The following is a 16,076-nucleotide window of genomic DNA, read 5'->3' on the forward strand; positions in this document are numbered from 1 at the left end:
AAAAAAGTCAATTCTTGGTAGTTTGCTGTTTTTAGAACAGATACCTTGTCTATAAATAAGTTGAAAGTATTGCTAAGATTTCTTTCAGTCGTTCCTACAGTATATGTTAATTTCTCATTTCAACAATATCTAAATTATCAGTTCTAGGAGACCACGCTCGTTAATCAACACATGCTGGGAACTGGAGAAAGAGAGAACAACTGCTTTCCACAACACTTCCTGTGATAAGACAGATCAGTCGCTGTGCATAGATCACAGCTTCAAAAGGCTTAAAGGTTCATGTGAATGGAAACGTGGCTCAGGTCTCTTCACACAGCATTCTTAATAGCTTCAAGTTGTATAGCAGTCATAATGTTTCTTCAAACTTTTTAAAGAGGGTGTTTTGATTTTTAATGGATGCTGCCTCCAAATTCTCTGCTAATCCTCTAAGCTATTTACGGTTATCATGTCCCATTTGAGGCCTGATATAGACTTTGTAAAGTTTTATTAATTATCCTTCCACTATTGTTTGCATAAGCGTATTCCTGTTTTCTGTCTTTCAAAAGACAGCCTTTACATTTTCTTTTTGGATTTGTAGGTTTACAAAAAAGGGGACAGAAGAACCATTTGAAGTCAAATATGTACCTCAACGTGTTTATGGAAGTGATAAACTAAAATGACTAGGCCAATTAGCTAATATATTTGCACTTTTAATGATAGATTGAACCTGATCTTAAACAGAAGACTTCTGAAAAACAGAAACAGACATCACACATAACAAATGCTTTGTAAATAGTTCTCTAATTTAAAGTAGGTTGGAACAGTGCATAAAAATAAGATATTTGCACATTTGTTTTTATTAAATAAACTGTTGTTTCTTTAACAGTCAAGAAAAAAAATAATGCAATGTATCTATCAAATTAAAAGTATTTAAATAACACATGTTTAGAGTTAAAAGTGACTGCAAAATTCTAAATACGTTTATCCTCTAAAAACCATGCTGTTTATTTAAAGGACTTTTAAACAGTTTTAAATAACTGCTTATTGCAGGTATATAAATTTAATTTCCTCTATCCCGCTTGATAATTTAAACATTTATTTTGAGATTTTTATTACTCCCAGTAGCCTACTGCTCCCCCCTGAGTGTGCCCTTCCCTCAGGGATGGTTATAGAACCTTAGTGTACTAAAACAGGACAACACAGCTTAAAATGCATCCCATTAAACCCAGGGAGAGGCAGTAGGGGAGAAAACTTGTAATTTCAACCAAATATACTGCACATAAGTTTAAGGTGAGTATTGGATCACATGTGTTTATATTGTTAAACACCCAGCCTCTCTCCAATTTAAAGTTGTTGTATCCACAACCATGTTCAATTTATACTATATTTATTTTATTTTTTTCTTGATGGTTGTATTTAGCATGGTTCATTCAGAAAATACCTTAATGACTTCTGGGTATACAGGACAGATGGATAGATGACTTCTTTACTGGCCGCCAGGGATATGGATATAGACAACAAAAATAACAGATACAGAAAAGATTTTTAGAGACTTGAAAAAAAAATGTTGGACTTGTTCATCATTATTTCAAAAAACAACCTTTCAGTGTCTATTTTAATGATAACACAGGTTTATTCAGTGTGAGGTGCATTTACAGCTGGCTTCACTATTGAAACAGATGTTTCTTAGAAAAGGTAAAGCTAGCACCAGGATTCTGACATGCTTTATAGTATGTCTGATTTTGCATTCAGAACACCAACTACAAGTGTCACAAACAGGCAGATTGCCTTTAAGTACAAGGAAAGTTCTAAAGAGTTCTGTTTGTTCTTTAGAAAGGAAATCCCTTTCTACATGAATTTCACAAATGTATTATAGACAGTTTAGGCTTTTATTCATTCAACATCATATTAACCACTTATTTTTCTGTCTTGAGCTGTTACTCTAAATAATTTAAATAAAGAGTATAAACGCTACAGTATAGCTGCTGTACTCTGCTTTGGGGCATCTCCAGGCAAAACACTACTACACTGAGGACCAGTTTAGCAAACTACCACATAAAAAGATGCATGTTGTATTTTGCATAAAATCCTAGATAAATCTGGACTATAGTGTTGATAATCATGTTACAGAATAACATGAATTACACTTATAAGGTATTCTGCTCCAGGTCAAAGACTTTTGCACTTTCATATGCAGACAATTTTGCTTTTATTTAGTTTCATTGCTGAATTCCAGATTTTGGATTTTAATACTTTTTATTGCACTTGATATACTACATCTGATAAGTTATGCAATGAAAACAGGGTGTCTTGTTGGCTTAGACACTTTTGTATACACATTTTTGCTATCTGTCTAAAGCCAGCCTTTAACAATACCAAAAACAAAAAAAAGACTTTATCAACTCAGAGCATTGCCCTTCTGACCGAGGAACAGTGAAAAGGAAAACACAGGTGCTCTATCATGTATTTTACTTTACATAAAGTACTTTTAAACTTAGATTTAAAAAAATAATGCATTTTTAAGCAATTCAATTGACTTTCCTTCAAAGCTGTTTGTTTAAGAAACTTGAGTTTCAACATTTGAGAGGTATTTGTTCCTTTTTTGTATTCTTACTTTATCCATTCACCCTGAAAGTTATATTAACCTTGGACAACACTATTATCACCTTAAACCTTCTCTGTGGGATGTTGCTGGCAGAGATTTCAACTTGCACTGAAAGTATTAGCCATGTTAATCGCATAACAAATCATACAGCTCTCACAGTATATAAAATAAGGACAATATCAGATAAGTTATAAAGTTCTATAAATATTTACATTTCCTTTCAAGTACTGTTTATAGATATTTTATCTGCTATCTTGAAGTTCAAGAACATGTTGAAAAGACAAACAATAAAATGTTCAAACTATGGTGCATCAGTGGGGTACTGAAATAGCTCTGTGCCTCTGTTTACCATAATAGGTGTTAAGATACAGTAAAACAGACTAGCAATCCAGCCTCACTCTCAAACCCTTCATGATTTGAATAGAATTATGAAAAGGTACAAAAGACACATAGCAGACCGGTACTTTGAAATGAAACACGACTGAGCAACTGAAAGCGCTGTGCTTTTGAAAACAATCACTCTTTTTAGACAAAGTTTGTATGCTTTATTACAATTTTACAGCTTTCCCCCCGTAATATTAGCAATGATGTAAACAAAATTTTGATTCACAATAAAGAATAGTAAACAGGGGCTTGTTTCACAAAACACCTTTAGCTAGCAAGCTATGTTCTATCTGTTTCACAAAACAATATTCCAAGAAGAAAAATTGCATATTTCCTCCCCTGGGTAGTTATCATAATGCTGTCATATAATCCACTTACTAGCAAGACAAGATTCCCGTTTTAGAATAAGTACAGTAAATGCACATATTCACAGACTTGTTTCCTGGCAAAAAGACACCAAACACTACAGAAAAAAAGTTGTTTACATTTACTGTGTCAGTGATAAATTTAAGATTTGTTAAGTTTTCCAGTGGGTAGATGAACATCTTCCATCACAGCAGACAAGAACCTACCATTCTTAACTGCTAAACATTCACGTACCTTTTTGTACTGACGGATATCCATAGTGACACAGGAGGAAAGCAAAGTGATGGACCACTTCTGCCACTGCGAGATGCACAAAGGTTAGAAACAAATACAGTATTCCACAATAAACAAATAATTATATGAAAAGGTCGCGTTAACGCAAAATTTTCCATCCTAGACGCAAAATAAATCCATTGGACGGAAAAGTATTTTGTCTTCCGTTCACTAGACGCACAGAATGGGAAAGGGCTGCAGACATGCAGATTCATGGTAATCTATTACACTGCAGCAATGACCGTAAAATACTTGCTTATTTAAAAAAAAAAAGAAGCTGTTCTACAATATAACCGCATTGACTAAGGTACACTCCAGTCCTGTAGGTGGCAGCAATAAGCCTCATATTTGGGTTTGCCAGCAATACTAAGGATATTTACTTTTAGACCATGTCTACACTACATAACCGATCTCGAGAACCATACTCAAAAACATTTAAATTAATCCAGCGCAAACTTTAGCGTCCACACTGATGTATCATTTCTTGTTTAGTCTGGCGTAATGTGAACACACACTAATGCTATTAGAATAGTTTGGTTACAGTTCCTAGCAGCGCAATGAACATTGGAAATTAATAAGATAGTATCCCATCATGCACTGTATTTTATTTTAAAAGAATGTGTTATGCCCCTATTAACAGAGGTACATATTGCTAAGAAATCAAACAAGTATTTTGGAAAAAGTTAATGCGAACACACACACACACACAAGTAGGGCTTGAAGTTTTCGGATTTTATTTTTAATCAGGTGATAAATTTAGCTGATTTTGCTTCATAATTAAACTCAGAAAAAGCTGTTAATTGCATAATAATTGCATATTTTAAACATAGCTGACAAATTATGTGAATTGTTCATCCCCGATCCTACTTTTAACTCGCATTTCATTTTTGCAGTCGCCTAATTTAACGTTGTGCTTTTGTTATTCTCTGCACTGGTTTAACAGGGATGTCCTGACAGATTTTTTTAAGCATAAAAACTAAATACCTAGTGCAGCGTATACGCTGACAGCAAGTCAGTTGTCTATCGGAATTTTTTTTTGCTAAGCAGTCAGCATCTTCAAGGGATTCTCATGAAGAAGATTGCTCATCTGCATCTCAGCCATCTACTTCTGACTACGAGTACAAAAATGCAAACGAAAAATACACCCTTAGAATTTTGAATGGGAGATGAAGTATCCCTGACTTACCGAGATGGCAAGATGTACTGTGTGAAAGAGCTGCTTGGCAAAAAAAACCACAGACGCACAGCTGTACAATTTTTCAAGGATCTTCGCTTAAAAGACATGGCGATACTGTTGCTATTATTTGAATGCAGAAAAATATTAAAACACACGTAGATGAAGGCAACAAACAGTGCTTAGTATCCCATCTCGTTGTCATGCGAACGGTCTACTGTTAGTATATAGAACAAGGAAAAAAGTGTGTCTGTGTTTACATGAATGTCTATACAGAGAGATTTTTTAAACTACTACATGCCGTAGAGTTTAAACGTTCATAAAAATGTACTAAATGCACATCCCTGGAGTCCCAAGCCTTTGTGTTAAAATGTATATTTGATGGATGGGACGCAAAATTTTGGGCATGTGCATTTCAGGATGCATGAAAAGAAAAGCGAGCGCTACCTCTGTATACGTTTTAATACTTACTGACCTCCACAACGTTAGAAAATAATTCATTCTAATGGTAGGGTATGTCCTGTAAAAGGTAACTGAGCTTTTGAAATTGAAGTATTAACTGAGAAAAAAATAAAAATAAAAAAAATACTTGCAGCTCAGATTACAATTTTTTAAGCCTTCCATGGTGGTTAGTTAATAAAAACAAGATTAGGTCTCGGGACCTTAAAAAGACACAATATTTCTGTATGATTTATTGCACATGTTAAAGCATTTGTATTTTAACTGCACTTTTCAGTGAGTGTAAAATTCATTTAAAATATTTTTTTTTCTTAATTGGCAGATAACTATTAAACATATGTATTATACAACGAAAAAGTTCAGTAGAAAAATTACAATAAACCCAGTACTAAACTGAATCATCCCAAAACAGAATGATTATTGTTTTCATAAGCCAGTTATTATGCAATAATAGTTAACAGCTTCTTTATAGTGGTTAACAAGAAGGTCTGTTTTTAATATTCCTTCACAAGAATATTACTCCAATTTAAAAACTGATTTGAGGTGACACATGCTGAAAATGTATACACTGTAAAGTTTAGCCTCTTAATGCAAAATGCCCTCTACTCACCCTTTCTCGGTTCCTGGGCTTAAGTTTATTTTTTGTTTTTAATTAACTTATATTAAAAAAAGAGAGAAAGAAGGAAAATAAAATATTGCAGTCAAGTTGGTTTTGTAGAAAGAAAGAAATCAATAGCTGCTGCTTTCAATGGCAACATTGTTCAAATTTTTTTTTTTTTCTGACAAATGGGCACAGCACCTTCACATTTGGAAGCAACTGTTTTTTTGTTTGTTTGTTTTTAACAGAGGCAGACATTTACACCCCAATGCTGACACACCAATACTGTACTCACTAGCAAAATAAATAAAACTATACGGAATTCATTCAACAACATCCATAGTGACACAGGAGGAAAGCAGTTATTTATTATTAGTTATGTAACAAGGAGTGCTGTGTGATCAACTGCCGTTTCAGATTTTGTCCGCTGTTAGTGAGATGAGGTTAAAAAAATCTCTAAAAATCACGGTTAAGGCACATGCTTGCTGGTTCACTTAGTGGTCCTATAGATCTTGACATTACTATCTTTGTATGTTATTTAGAATATGTCTATATCTGCTTTGGACATTTCCCAAGTCACACCACACAGGAAGTGACCATTACAATGACCAGACACTGTATTTTATTATTTTACAAAAGGGAGGGAATGAACCATCTGTGCTCAAATGGCTGTGTGAATTTCCCAAATACCCCTGAGCACAAACTGCGAAGAAAACCTTTTTAGCTCCCATTGCTTACAGATATTCAGACCATGCATAGAAATAAATGTGCTTGGAGGTTGTATCACAATGAAAACTATAAAGACTTCTCATTATAAAACTGCAAATCACTTATAGCCAGATGTCACTGTAGTAAGTATTTCCATTACACCTTTAACCAGTTAGGAGGTGCTGTTTTGCTTGTTCTTGCCTATAGAAGATAGTTCATAAATATGTGCACATTGATGTTAATTTTTTTTTTTTTTATTTCATAATGCGATTTTCAGTTTGGATCTACTGCTTTAAAAGGTATTTAAAAGTATAGAATAGCGAGAGAGAGGATAAACTTGAAAAACAAAACTTTACAAATTTAACATAAAACATGCTATGCCTTTTTATCCACACGTGTATCTGTTTGCATGTCACAAACGAGAAAGGCCAAGTTAGAAATCACAACCAAGTAAAACTATAGAAACGTCTCATTCTTGGAGACAACCTTCTTTAGTTTAATCAGATTTTATGATCGAGTGTTTAAATTATGGACGATGCATAATTAGTAACGTCATTCAAAAGTAGTATTATTTCAGTATTAAGGACGATTCAAAGTGTTTCCACGCAACTTGGATTTCACCTACCTCATCTGTCCTGAACTAACCTAAAAGAAGAACCATATAGCTTTAAACTAAACTTTTCAACCAACACATGACCATTAATCGTGTGCAACTGCATCTAACAATGTCCCTGGGGAACCACTTTCAGACTAAACTAGTTTTAAAGTTATTCCACAAATCATGCATTTAAACACTGTACAGCAAACCAATTACTGTGATAATTGTAATGTTCCAGTAGCTGAGACTGTAATGCAGACATGCTTACTGGAGGTTTTTATAGCTTGTGACAAATTATAGCACTGGTCAGGAGCCCTGTATGAACTGTACTGTCTCCAGTGCCTGCCCATGCTCGACAGCAACAGTAGCCGATAACCGAAATGTTTATTTACCATTTCACTGGCAAGAAAACAGCATTTTTCATTCAGGTCTATATAACAACACTAACTCCCTCAAGTTAACACGATTACTTTTTAAGACAGCTACCACTTCATCCGTCAAGGACGCCAGGGAAGTTGTATCCGATTTTGCTTCTGAACCAGCCTGATTGTCAGTTCAGGCAGCAGAATGACTGTGAAGGATGGGGCTTGTGTTTTAACCAGGCATGTACATAAACCGGTCTAATGACAGGAATTACAACAACTATAATGACACCCTACAATTTGCAATCCTAATATAAAACTATAAGAAGCTAAGAGGAAAGTACTCAACAGTTTCAACAACATGTATTTTAATATCCAATGCATTTTACAGCATTCTAAAAATAATCCTCTTTAGGACATAAGTATACAAATAATCATACAGTAGCTTTTTGAATCATGGTAACCTAGTGGCAGAGGCAGAAGAAAGAAAAAAGGGTTGAACACTGACAGTGACTTTTTACCTAAAAGTATCATAAGCACCATTTTTCTAAAAAAGAGAAAACAGCCATTACCATTGCAAAGCTAGAAATAAACTACTAAGAACCCTTTAATTAAATTCTTAAATTGAGTATTTCAAGTTTTGTAACTTATATAAGTGTTTCTCATTTCAGAATAAAATGTTCAAATAACACTTTGGAGGCTTTGTGAATTTCACCCCTGTTTTAATGTTTTGTTTGACTAATGAGTGCAGTACATTTCAAGCTAAAAATGAACGATGGTAATTTTCCTGCCGTTCTGTTTGCAAGACAGGCAACAAAAAAACAAACCCATGAGGATTTAAACAGTAGGGCCAATTCTACTTTGGGGTTAAGAACCTTGGTCAATGAAAACTGTATTTGAAAAAGGATATTGCATCATTAAATGTAACAACAGTGGACTGTACAGTTGTCAAAACTATCAAGCAGCAGTAGCCTGAAATGCACCAACAATCACAAAGAGCTTTTGGAGGAACCCAAGACTGCTCTGCAGGATAAGATTTAAATAACAGATTTAAAAACAAGAATAAAAATAACTGCATCAACCAGCCATTTCTTACTCCAACCACAGTCCCATTTTACTGAATCTGAAAAACAACCCATTTGGTTACCAAAACCAATCCAAAGCGTTATTAAAAGTTTAAGGCTACCAATTACTGCTGTCTGTTTTTTTCAAAGCAAACTTTGGCATTACGTCAGATGGTTTTAAAAAATCGAAAGTTTCCTGCCTGGATAAACTAAACCACCAGGGAAGGTGTCTAGCCACTTGCAAAAACTTTTAATGGAACTTTTTTTTTTTTTTTTTTTTTTTTTTTAACGCAATAGGGCCACCTTTTTAAAAGGGTTTTTTGTTTCTTGAGCCATTTCCTAGCATTGGATATTTCAGGGCAAAATTAATAATGACACGTGTATGTGTGTTTATAAATAGACAAAGTGTTTTCTGTTCAATTACATTTTTACTGGTACACATTAAAATTGTAATTTATTTTGTACATTTGTTAAGGTGTGAGACACTAGCACAGCAAGAGCTAACCCGTCTGAAATTTTCATGAATTAAATCAATGCTCAACATCATTAATAACAAATATACTCGTCTGCTAGAAAATCACCATGGGTCAATTGCAACAAACTTGCAGAGTTAGTCCAGAGCTGCGTACTAAGTGGTGTACTAGCTAATACGGTACTATCATAGGATCATCCCCAGCTGTGTACTACCTTAATACTAATTGCAATGAAAAAAGATGGGGAACAAAGCTGGGGGGGGGGGGGGGGGGGGGGGGACTCAATCTGAGCAATACGTTAAGGTTCCAACTAATTATATTTTAAGAGTGTTAGTTTTCGTTACAAGATCAAATCTCAACATCAACATCTCTATTATTGTTTTTTAATTTACATTTTTTAACTTAAGAAAATGACATACAGAAAATGTATTTACACACAAAAGTAAATAGTAAGGCTTATAGGACCAAAGGTGTATTGTAGACTATAAAAGGTGTAAATCGAATCAGAAATGCTAATTACACATTTCAGATGAAAGCTTCATATCTCAGTACATCCATACGAAGACAATGATGGGGAGTAGTCGTTTGCACAATTATAAAAATAGCGCAAAAACTTTATTTCACAGTGTATAAAAGATTTTACTGAAACGGTGGAGGGTGGCCGAAATGATTCTGCAGCGCTCAACTGCATGGAATTCACTAAGCAGATTTAATGCTGCCTTCCCAGAGAGGAGGCCAAATACAGCAGCAAATTCAAAAAAAATCTGTGGAAGAGGCTGAAAGTAGAGACACTGGAAAGTCGTACTGGAATTGTTATTATCACTATTTATAAAATAGGCCTATGTTAAGTTGAATAAGGATGAAACTGTTTTTTGTTGCAAATGTTTGTTTGTTTTTCTATCCCCAGATCGTTTCAAATCATTTTATATCATTTTTGGTTAAGAATAGTTCTGTTTCATAAAAGTTAATAATACATTTTGGGATTTTTCATATTTGTTCCAGTTAGTACGATACCACAAGTCTTTAGTCTACAAAAAATGCTGGACTAACTTAGTAACGTGTTTTAGTATACTCTAGAGGGCAACAACTGTTACTTTAGGTTCGCTGCAATTGATAAACATTTCGATACGCAGCTGGGGAGTATACTGAGCAGGGGCACTGGAAATAGGGGTGCTGGGGGTATGGCAGCATCCCTGGCTTTGCATGGTTTCCATCATATACAGGGGTTACAGTTTACACCCCCACTATAAAAACTGTTCCAGCGCCTCTGATCTTGAGCTGCTTAGTTTGTTGCAAATGGTATTAACTTGCGTACTAGTTTAATATCATCCTTCAAATTAACCATGGGATCATCCCCAGTTAGTATGCTCCTTTTAGTTCATTGCAACTGACCCCAAGTGTTTTCACATCCAAATTTGTATTCCATTTGCCAGTAACCCACTTTGTAAAGCTGGCTGTTAAAAAAAAAAAGAATGTTTCTTCCTAAATAAATAAATAAATACTACAAGCAGATGTAATTGTGTATTTAAATTACTTTACACTCTACAGCCAAGTATCAATAATTTAAGGTTTTTTTTTTTTTTTTTTTTATTGAAAACATTTATTTTTATATCAATTTAAAGACACAAGGAAACCCTCATTAAGCTGGCACAGCAAGCTTGTTTTCAAGAGGGACACACATTTCTCATTGCTCAGTGTGCATACACATGGAAAAAGAAAATAATTCATCTTTTTTTTTATTATTTAACTTACACAGTGAATTGGAATGCTAACTGGTACAAGTAACTGATTCTAGAATTCAGGACTATGTATACAAAAGATGCCTGGTCTAGCTTTGTTCTCATAAGAGGAATTTTTAGTTTACAATCAGTGTTCCTTAAATTCTAATGCTTATTAACTTCACTTACTAAGCTGGATTATAAGTGTCTTGGACCATCACTGTGTCCACATTTGTAAATGTAAATTACACCTGATCAGTTTGATACATTTGCACATTAACTCCATGTATAACTCCAAAATACCCCATTGATAAAACCAAAGGGTTTAAGTTTACACTTTATAAACCACTGCAGTAGTGGATGTTAATATACAGTTAATTAAAAAAAAAATTATATATATATATATATATTATATATATATATATACTATCATATATAATATAAAATATATATATATATTAGATATATATATTATATATATATATACATTATTATTTGTGTTGTTGGACTGCCCTGCTCTATTCCATGATATCTGCTTCATCTCTTCAAATCAGAAGGCTTACTTGTCAGTGGACAAATTCAGTGCCAGTCAGAATCGAGGCTTAAATTAACAAGGGTGGTGACCCAGATGCTGCACTGTATTCTCTATTGTGTAAATACATTAATAAATACAATATAATGCACACATGAGCTTGTTTATGTGAGGTGTCATCCTGTGTCTGGGAATTCTAATAAAATCTATAGGGCTGTAAACAATAATACTAATGAATAATAATAATAATAATATAATAATAATAATAATAAATAATAATAATAATAATAATAAGTAAATATAAAAAAATTGGCAGACCTTTAAGAAAACAAATAGCAAACTATTTCAGTAACCTGTTTAATCAGCTGCCTAAGGTGCCAAAATTTTAAGAAGTCCAAAACTTGCACTTAAGAGGAAAATGCCAGCCAACCCCAACAAGATATATAGTTTGTAAAATGAATTCCATCTATTCAAATTTTGACATTATCACAGTTTTTATGTAATTGATTGCCTGCCGCACTTTGGTGCAAACACAAAGCATGGGCCAAAAGTTATCTAGAAGTTTCAAATAAACACCAAAGCTATGAGTCTCATTGTTAACTGAGAGATCACTCTCCTCCTCCCCAATACACAATCCACAAATATCATTTGATTGAGATCTGAATTGTTTTGACAGCCATAAAATTCCACTATGTAGAAAACCTGTAGTCTAATAGAAGCAGCAGAATAACTAATTTACATTTCAAAATGTTAGTCTGTTTGATCAAAATCCATTGAAATACTCAAGGAAGACATACAATTATACTAAACATGACAATATTAGTAATCATTAAGTTTTGCTTGTAGTTATGATGTCGAAGTTAAAAGCCACGTGTGTATTTCTAAAGATGAGCTGTGTTTGCCTGCTTTAGCCACGTCATTAACAAACTTTTACAAACAATAATGAGCTCCTTCATGACTAGAAGCGCTGTATCATTTCCAGACAGCGTTGTCAGTTTCACAGTTTACAGGAAATACTGTAATTAATCTACTGGAACAAGCAACACGGGATTTTTGTGTCATACTCGGTTAAAAATATCCCTAGACTCGATACAAGCACGCTACTTGGTGGCTTTTTAAAATAAACTTAAAGGTGGCACACGTTCCCACGTAAGCTTGTACGTACATTTAGTCTGCATAACAGTTAAAATGTGTCGACATAATTTTATTTAACAGCTGTTAGAAATGTAACACTAAACGCTGGCTACGGTATGTAAACTTTATATAAATGCCTACATAAAAGGCAAAAGTAGACAGAGTTGATTCAGACTAAGCAAACCATTAGCAAACCATACCTTACCCTAATTATATATATATATATATATATATATATATATATATATATATATATATATATATATATATATATATATCACTGTATACTGTAGCTATATACTGTAATCGCTTATTGCATTTTCACTTTGACAATAGCCCACACTTATAGAATGAATTATATAACAATTACAAAAGTTCACATCAGGTACTTGTTGCTTAGTCACGCGACTGAAAACTTTTTTTTTGTTACTACAGAATCACATTGCGCCGAACTGCTTGTCAGTTTCCATTAATCGCATCGACAATGCAACTAACATTAAAGGGTTTCCTTATAGTTTTTAAAAGGTTGTTTTTCAACTACTGTTTTTAAAAAAAAAAAAAAAAAAAACACGTTTGCCGTTAATTTCAGAAATAAACTTAGGAATGAAGACATTCAATAATGTCTGCAGCAAACTTTTTTTTTTTTTTTTTTTTTTTTCCAGAAGCCACGTTAAATCAAACCACAAGAGGAACTCAAATCATTTTTAATATTATGTATTCTGAAACCACTGTGTGTGATTGTATTATTATTATTATTATTATTATTATTATTATTATTATTATTATTATTATTATTATTTAATGAAGTACTTACACACACGAATGTAGTTTGTGTAATGGCTACATTATCACACATATGACTAAAAAATGCACACGAGCATGCCCGGTTACAATGGACTGCAAGGTTACATCGTATTACGTTATAATATCAACAAAATAACAATATGTAATATAACATCGAATCAACTGATTCAATATATATAGGCATAGATATCAGAAATGTAAGTTTACGAAATTACTAGAAATCCCGGCCACGTTCCATTGTCTTGTTATGGATCATTAACTTTTCACAAAAAAACAAAACAAAACAAAAAAAAAACACTTAAGTATCAACGCCAATGTATCAACAGAGCTGTTACTTCTCCTTCTCGTCAACTACCCGCACATACAAATACCGCTAAAACAAGTTCAAATCACTTAAATGTACGACTTTGATAATAAGATAGCACTAAGGAAAGATTCAAATAACTACTTTTAAAAACACTTTCAAAACTTTATCTGTCACAATTGTGCGTTCCAGTAAATGTTTCGCAGCCATTTAAAAGAAGAAAACCAGACAAACCTACTGGAAATCATGTTTTTCCTCTTCGTCTAAATGTGACCTCCCGATTTAAGGCTACTGAACGTTGCAAGTAGCCAATTTCAATTTCTCATCATGCATTTGACCCAACAAAACCGAAATGCCATGTGAAATCTGAGAAGCCCTGCTCTTTTTTCTTAGCGAAGTGGCTCACAACTGATTCACAAATCCCCAAGCGCACCCCAACATTACATAACATTTCTAAGAGATCGGCATTCAGGGGCTAATATAAATTCACATCACATTATTTGCTCCCTTCTCTGCGTTTTCTGATTATTTTATCCTTACCTGTTGATTGAATGGCAATAATCTTTGCAGTCTGAAAGATGGTGGAGCGTTGGCTTGAGCCATGAACCGTCTTTCTGTTGTTTGTTTGTTGATGTCGGATTATTTTAGGGGGGTTAAAAGATTTCTGATTGCTCCTATCCAGTGAGATCGGGGTGACTGTGTTTAGTAATAAACGCCAGGGTCGTTTTAAAAAAAAAAAGGAGTTTAGTTTGCAGTGAGCTCAGTTCTTTATCAGAAATGTTATCGCTTGTCAGGACCTCAGACTTCAAGCATTACGTCAGTTTCAAGACACCAACACTATTAATACCAGAAGCATTTGCAGAGGAAAGCACCACCCCAGACTAAGAGTTCTTAAAGAGACAGTTCACGTTTATGAAAAGTGAAGAAATAAAACAATACAGGTTGTCTTAAATTGCAAAACTCAAACTAAGAAGACGGTACTAGTTAAAAATGTTGGCATTCTATTACCAATATATTATATAAAAGTATTATACCAGTAGAAGTAATTTAGTAAGCGTTTGTTTACATTTTGCGGCCGTGTATACGTAAATAAATAAATCCATAAATAAGTACTATAAATCTAAAAATAAAGCAAAACAGACAAAGGCGATTTGTATGTTTCAAGCATTTCAAGTATTATTACACATTACACACTACAATGTATATTATTTAAAAATTATTGAGATATAAATTAGTGTAGCCTAATGTGACGAAACAGATCTTGCATGTACATTTCAAAAGTACAATTTACCCTTCATAATTTTACTTTTCAAAAGTTTGTTTTTCGTCACAGAATACAGCAGACACATATAATACAGTGGAACACTAGTCGACATACATACCGTATAGAAAGGACACAGCAGTCACAAGTTAACGAGAGAGATAGGTTTATTTAACTGTCCCCTTGACTGATTTACCTCTTGATAACATATTCTCCAAATTATTGTCCTTGTCTTTCTGAAATTTCTCTTATCAAGTATGTTCAGAAATATGATTAAACTTTTTAATCAAAGGCAAACATGCTTTAAATCGGCTCTAAATAGTCTATATGATCCAACAATTTTGACAAACTTTGAGCAGCTTTGAAAAACATTAACAAAATATGCATACAAAAAAAAATGTTTTGGTGGTCTGCTTGAATCATTTAGTGATAGCTATAAAAAAAATTAAAAAACTATATACAGTCAGCGCTCACATATCCGACCATATAAAATATTGACTTCAGTGACGGTTAAACGCTGTGAGGCATATCTGATTATTTCATCTTGGCCCGTTCCAACCCTTGTCCGTTTTTTAGGGAACACAAAAATGATACAATATCAAAAATACATATCTTAAAATAACGTGTTTTAAAATAAGTTGGCTTCCATTTAGATGTACTGTATTGATTTTGTTGGTACAATACTATATTTTCAACAGACTTATTTTAATTCAGAACGATATTATAATGAAAACATCACTTGCCAGAAGAGACGACGCGTGGATTGTAATCTGATACGTATTGTAGCAGCTGCTGTAAAATTCCCCGTTAACGACCCAACAGAAAAATTAAATCAAAATGTTACCCATGCACAGAAGTTCAGAACTATATAGGAGTTATGTTTAATTCTGGAAACTGCATCGTTGTTGTTGTTGTTTTTTAAAATTATTATTATTATTATTATTATTATTATTATTATTATTATTATTATTATTATTATTATTATGTATTAATTTTTTTAAATATTTTGCTAAATTGCATTACATTTTACGTAGCTGGGTACAATGTAAAAGGTAATGCATTTAGCAAAAGATTAAAAAAATAAATAAAACTGATTTCTGTTTCCAGAATTAAAACAGTATCCAAAGCCAGTATTCTAAATTGCAGATTATAGTGCTCGATAAGGCCTTAATGTCACAGTTCATTTGCAAATTAAAATGCACAAAAACAACTACAGATCAGCTCACAGATAAATAAATAAATACATAAATAAATAAATAAATAAAAGTATCTAAAACTGT

General features: G+C 33.3%; 1 protein-coding gene across 3 annotated transcripts in view; it reads right to left on the bottom strand.

Annotated features, from left to right (window-relative positions):
• The window catches only part of LOC121313275 (zinc finger transcription factor Trps1-like), a 111,492-nt gene extending 97,205 nt beyond the window's left edge, over window positions 1-14,287 (bottom strand). Inside the window, exon 1 of one of the 3 annotated variants that reach the window (XM_041245645.1) lies at window positions 14,076-14,287. Coding sequence is in view for 2 of the 3 variants with exons in the window: in XM_041245643.1 (XP_041101577.1) it covers window positions 13,774-13,783 (10 nt within the window). In the remaining variant the exon portion in view is untranslated. Of the gene's footprint in view, window positions 1-13,773; window positions 13,919-14,075 lie in introns of those variants that run through there. The other 2 variants (XM_041245643.1, XM_041245644.1) reach the window with 2 other exon arrangements.
• Between the last annotated feature and the right edge of the window lie 1,789 nt (window positions 14,288-16,076).

Source organism: Polyodon spathula, chromosome 3 (assembly GCF_017654505.1).
Source record: "Polyodon spathula isolate WHYD16114869_AA chromosome 3, ASM1765450v1, whole genome shotgun sequence".
Taxonomy (NCBI): domain Eukaryota; kingdom Metazoa; phylum Chordata; class Actinopteri; order Acipenseriformes; family Polyodontidae; genus Polyodon; species Polyodon spathula.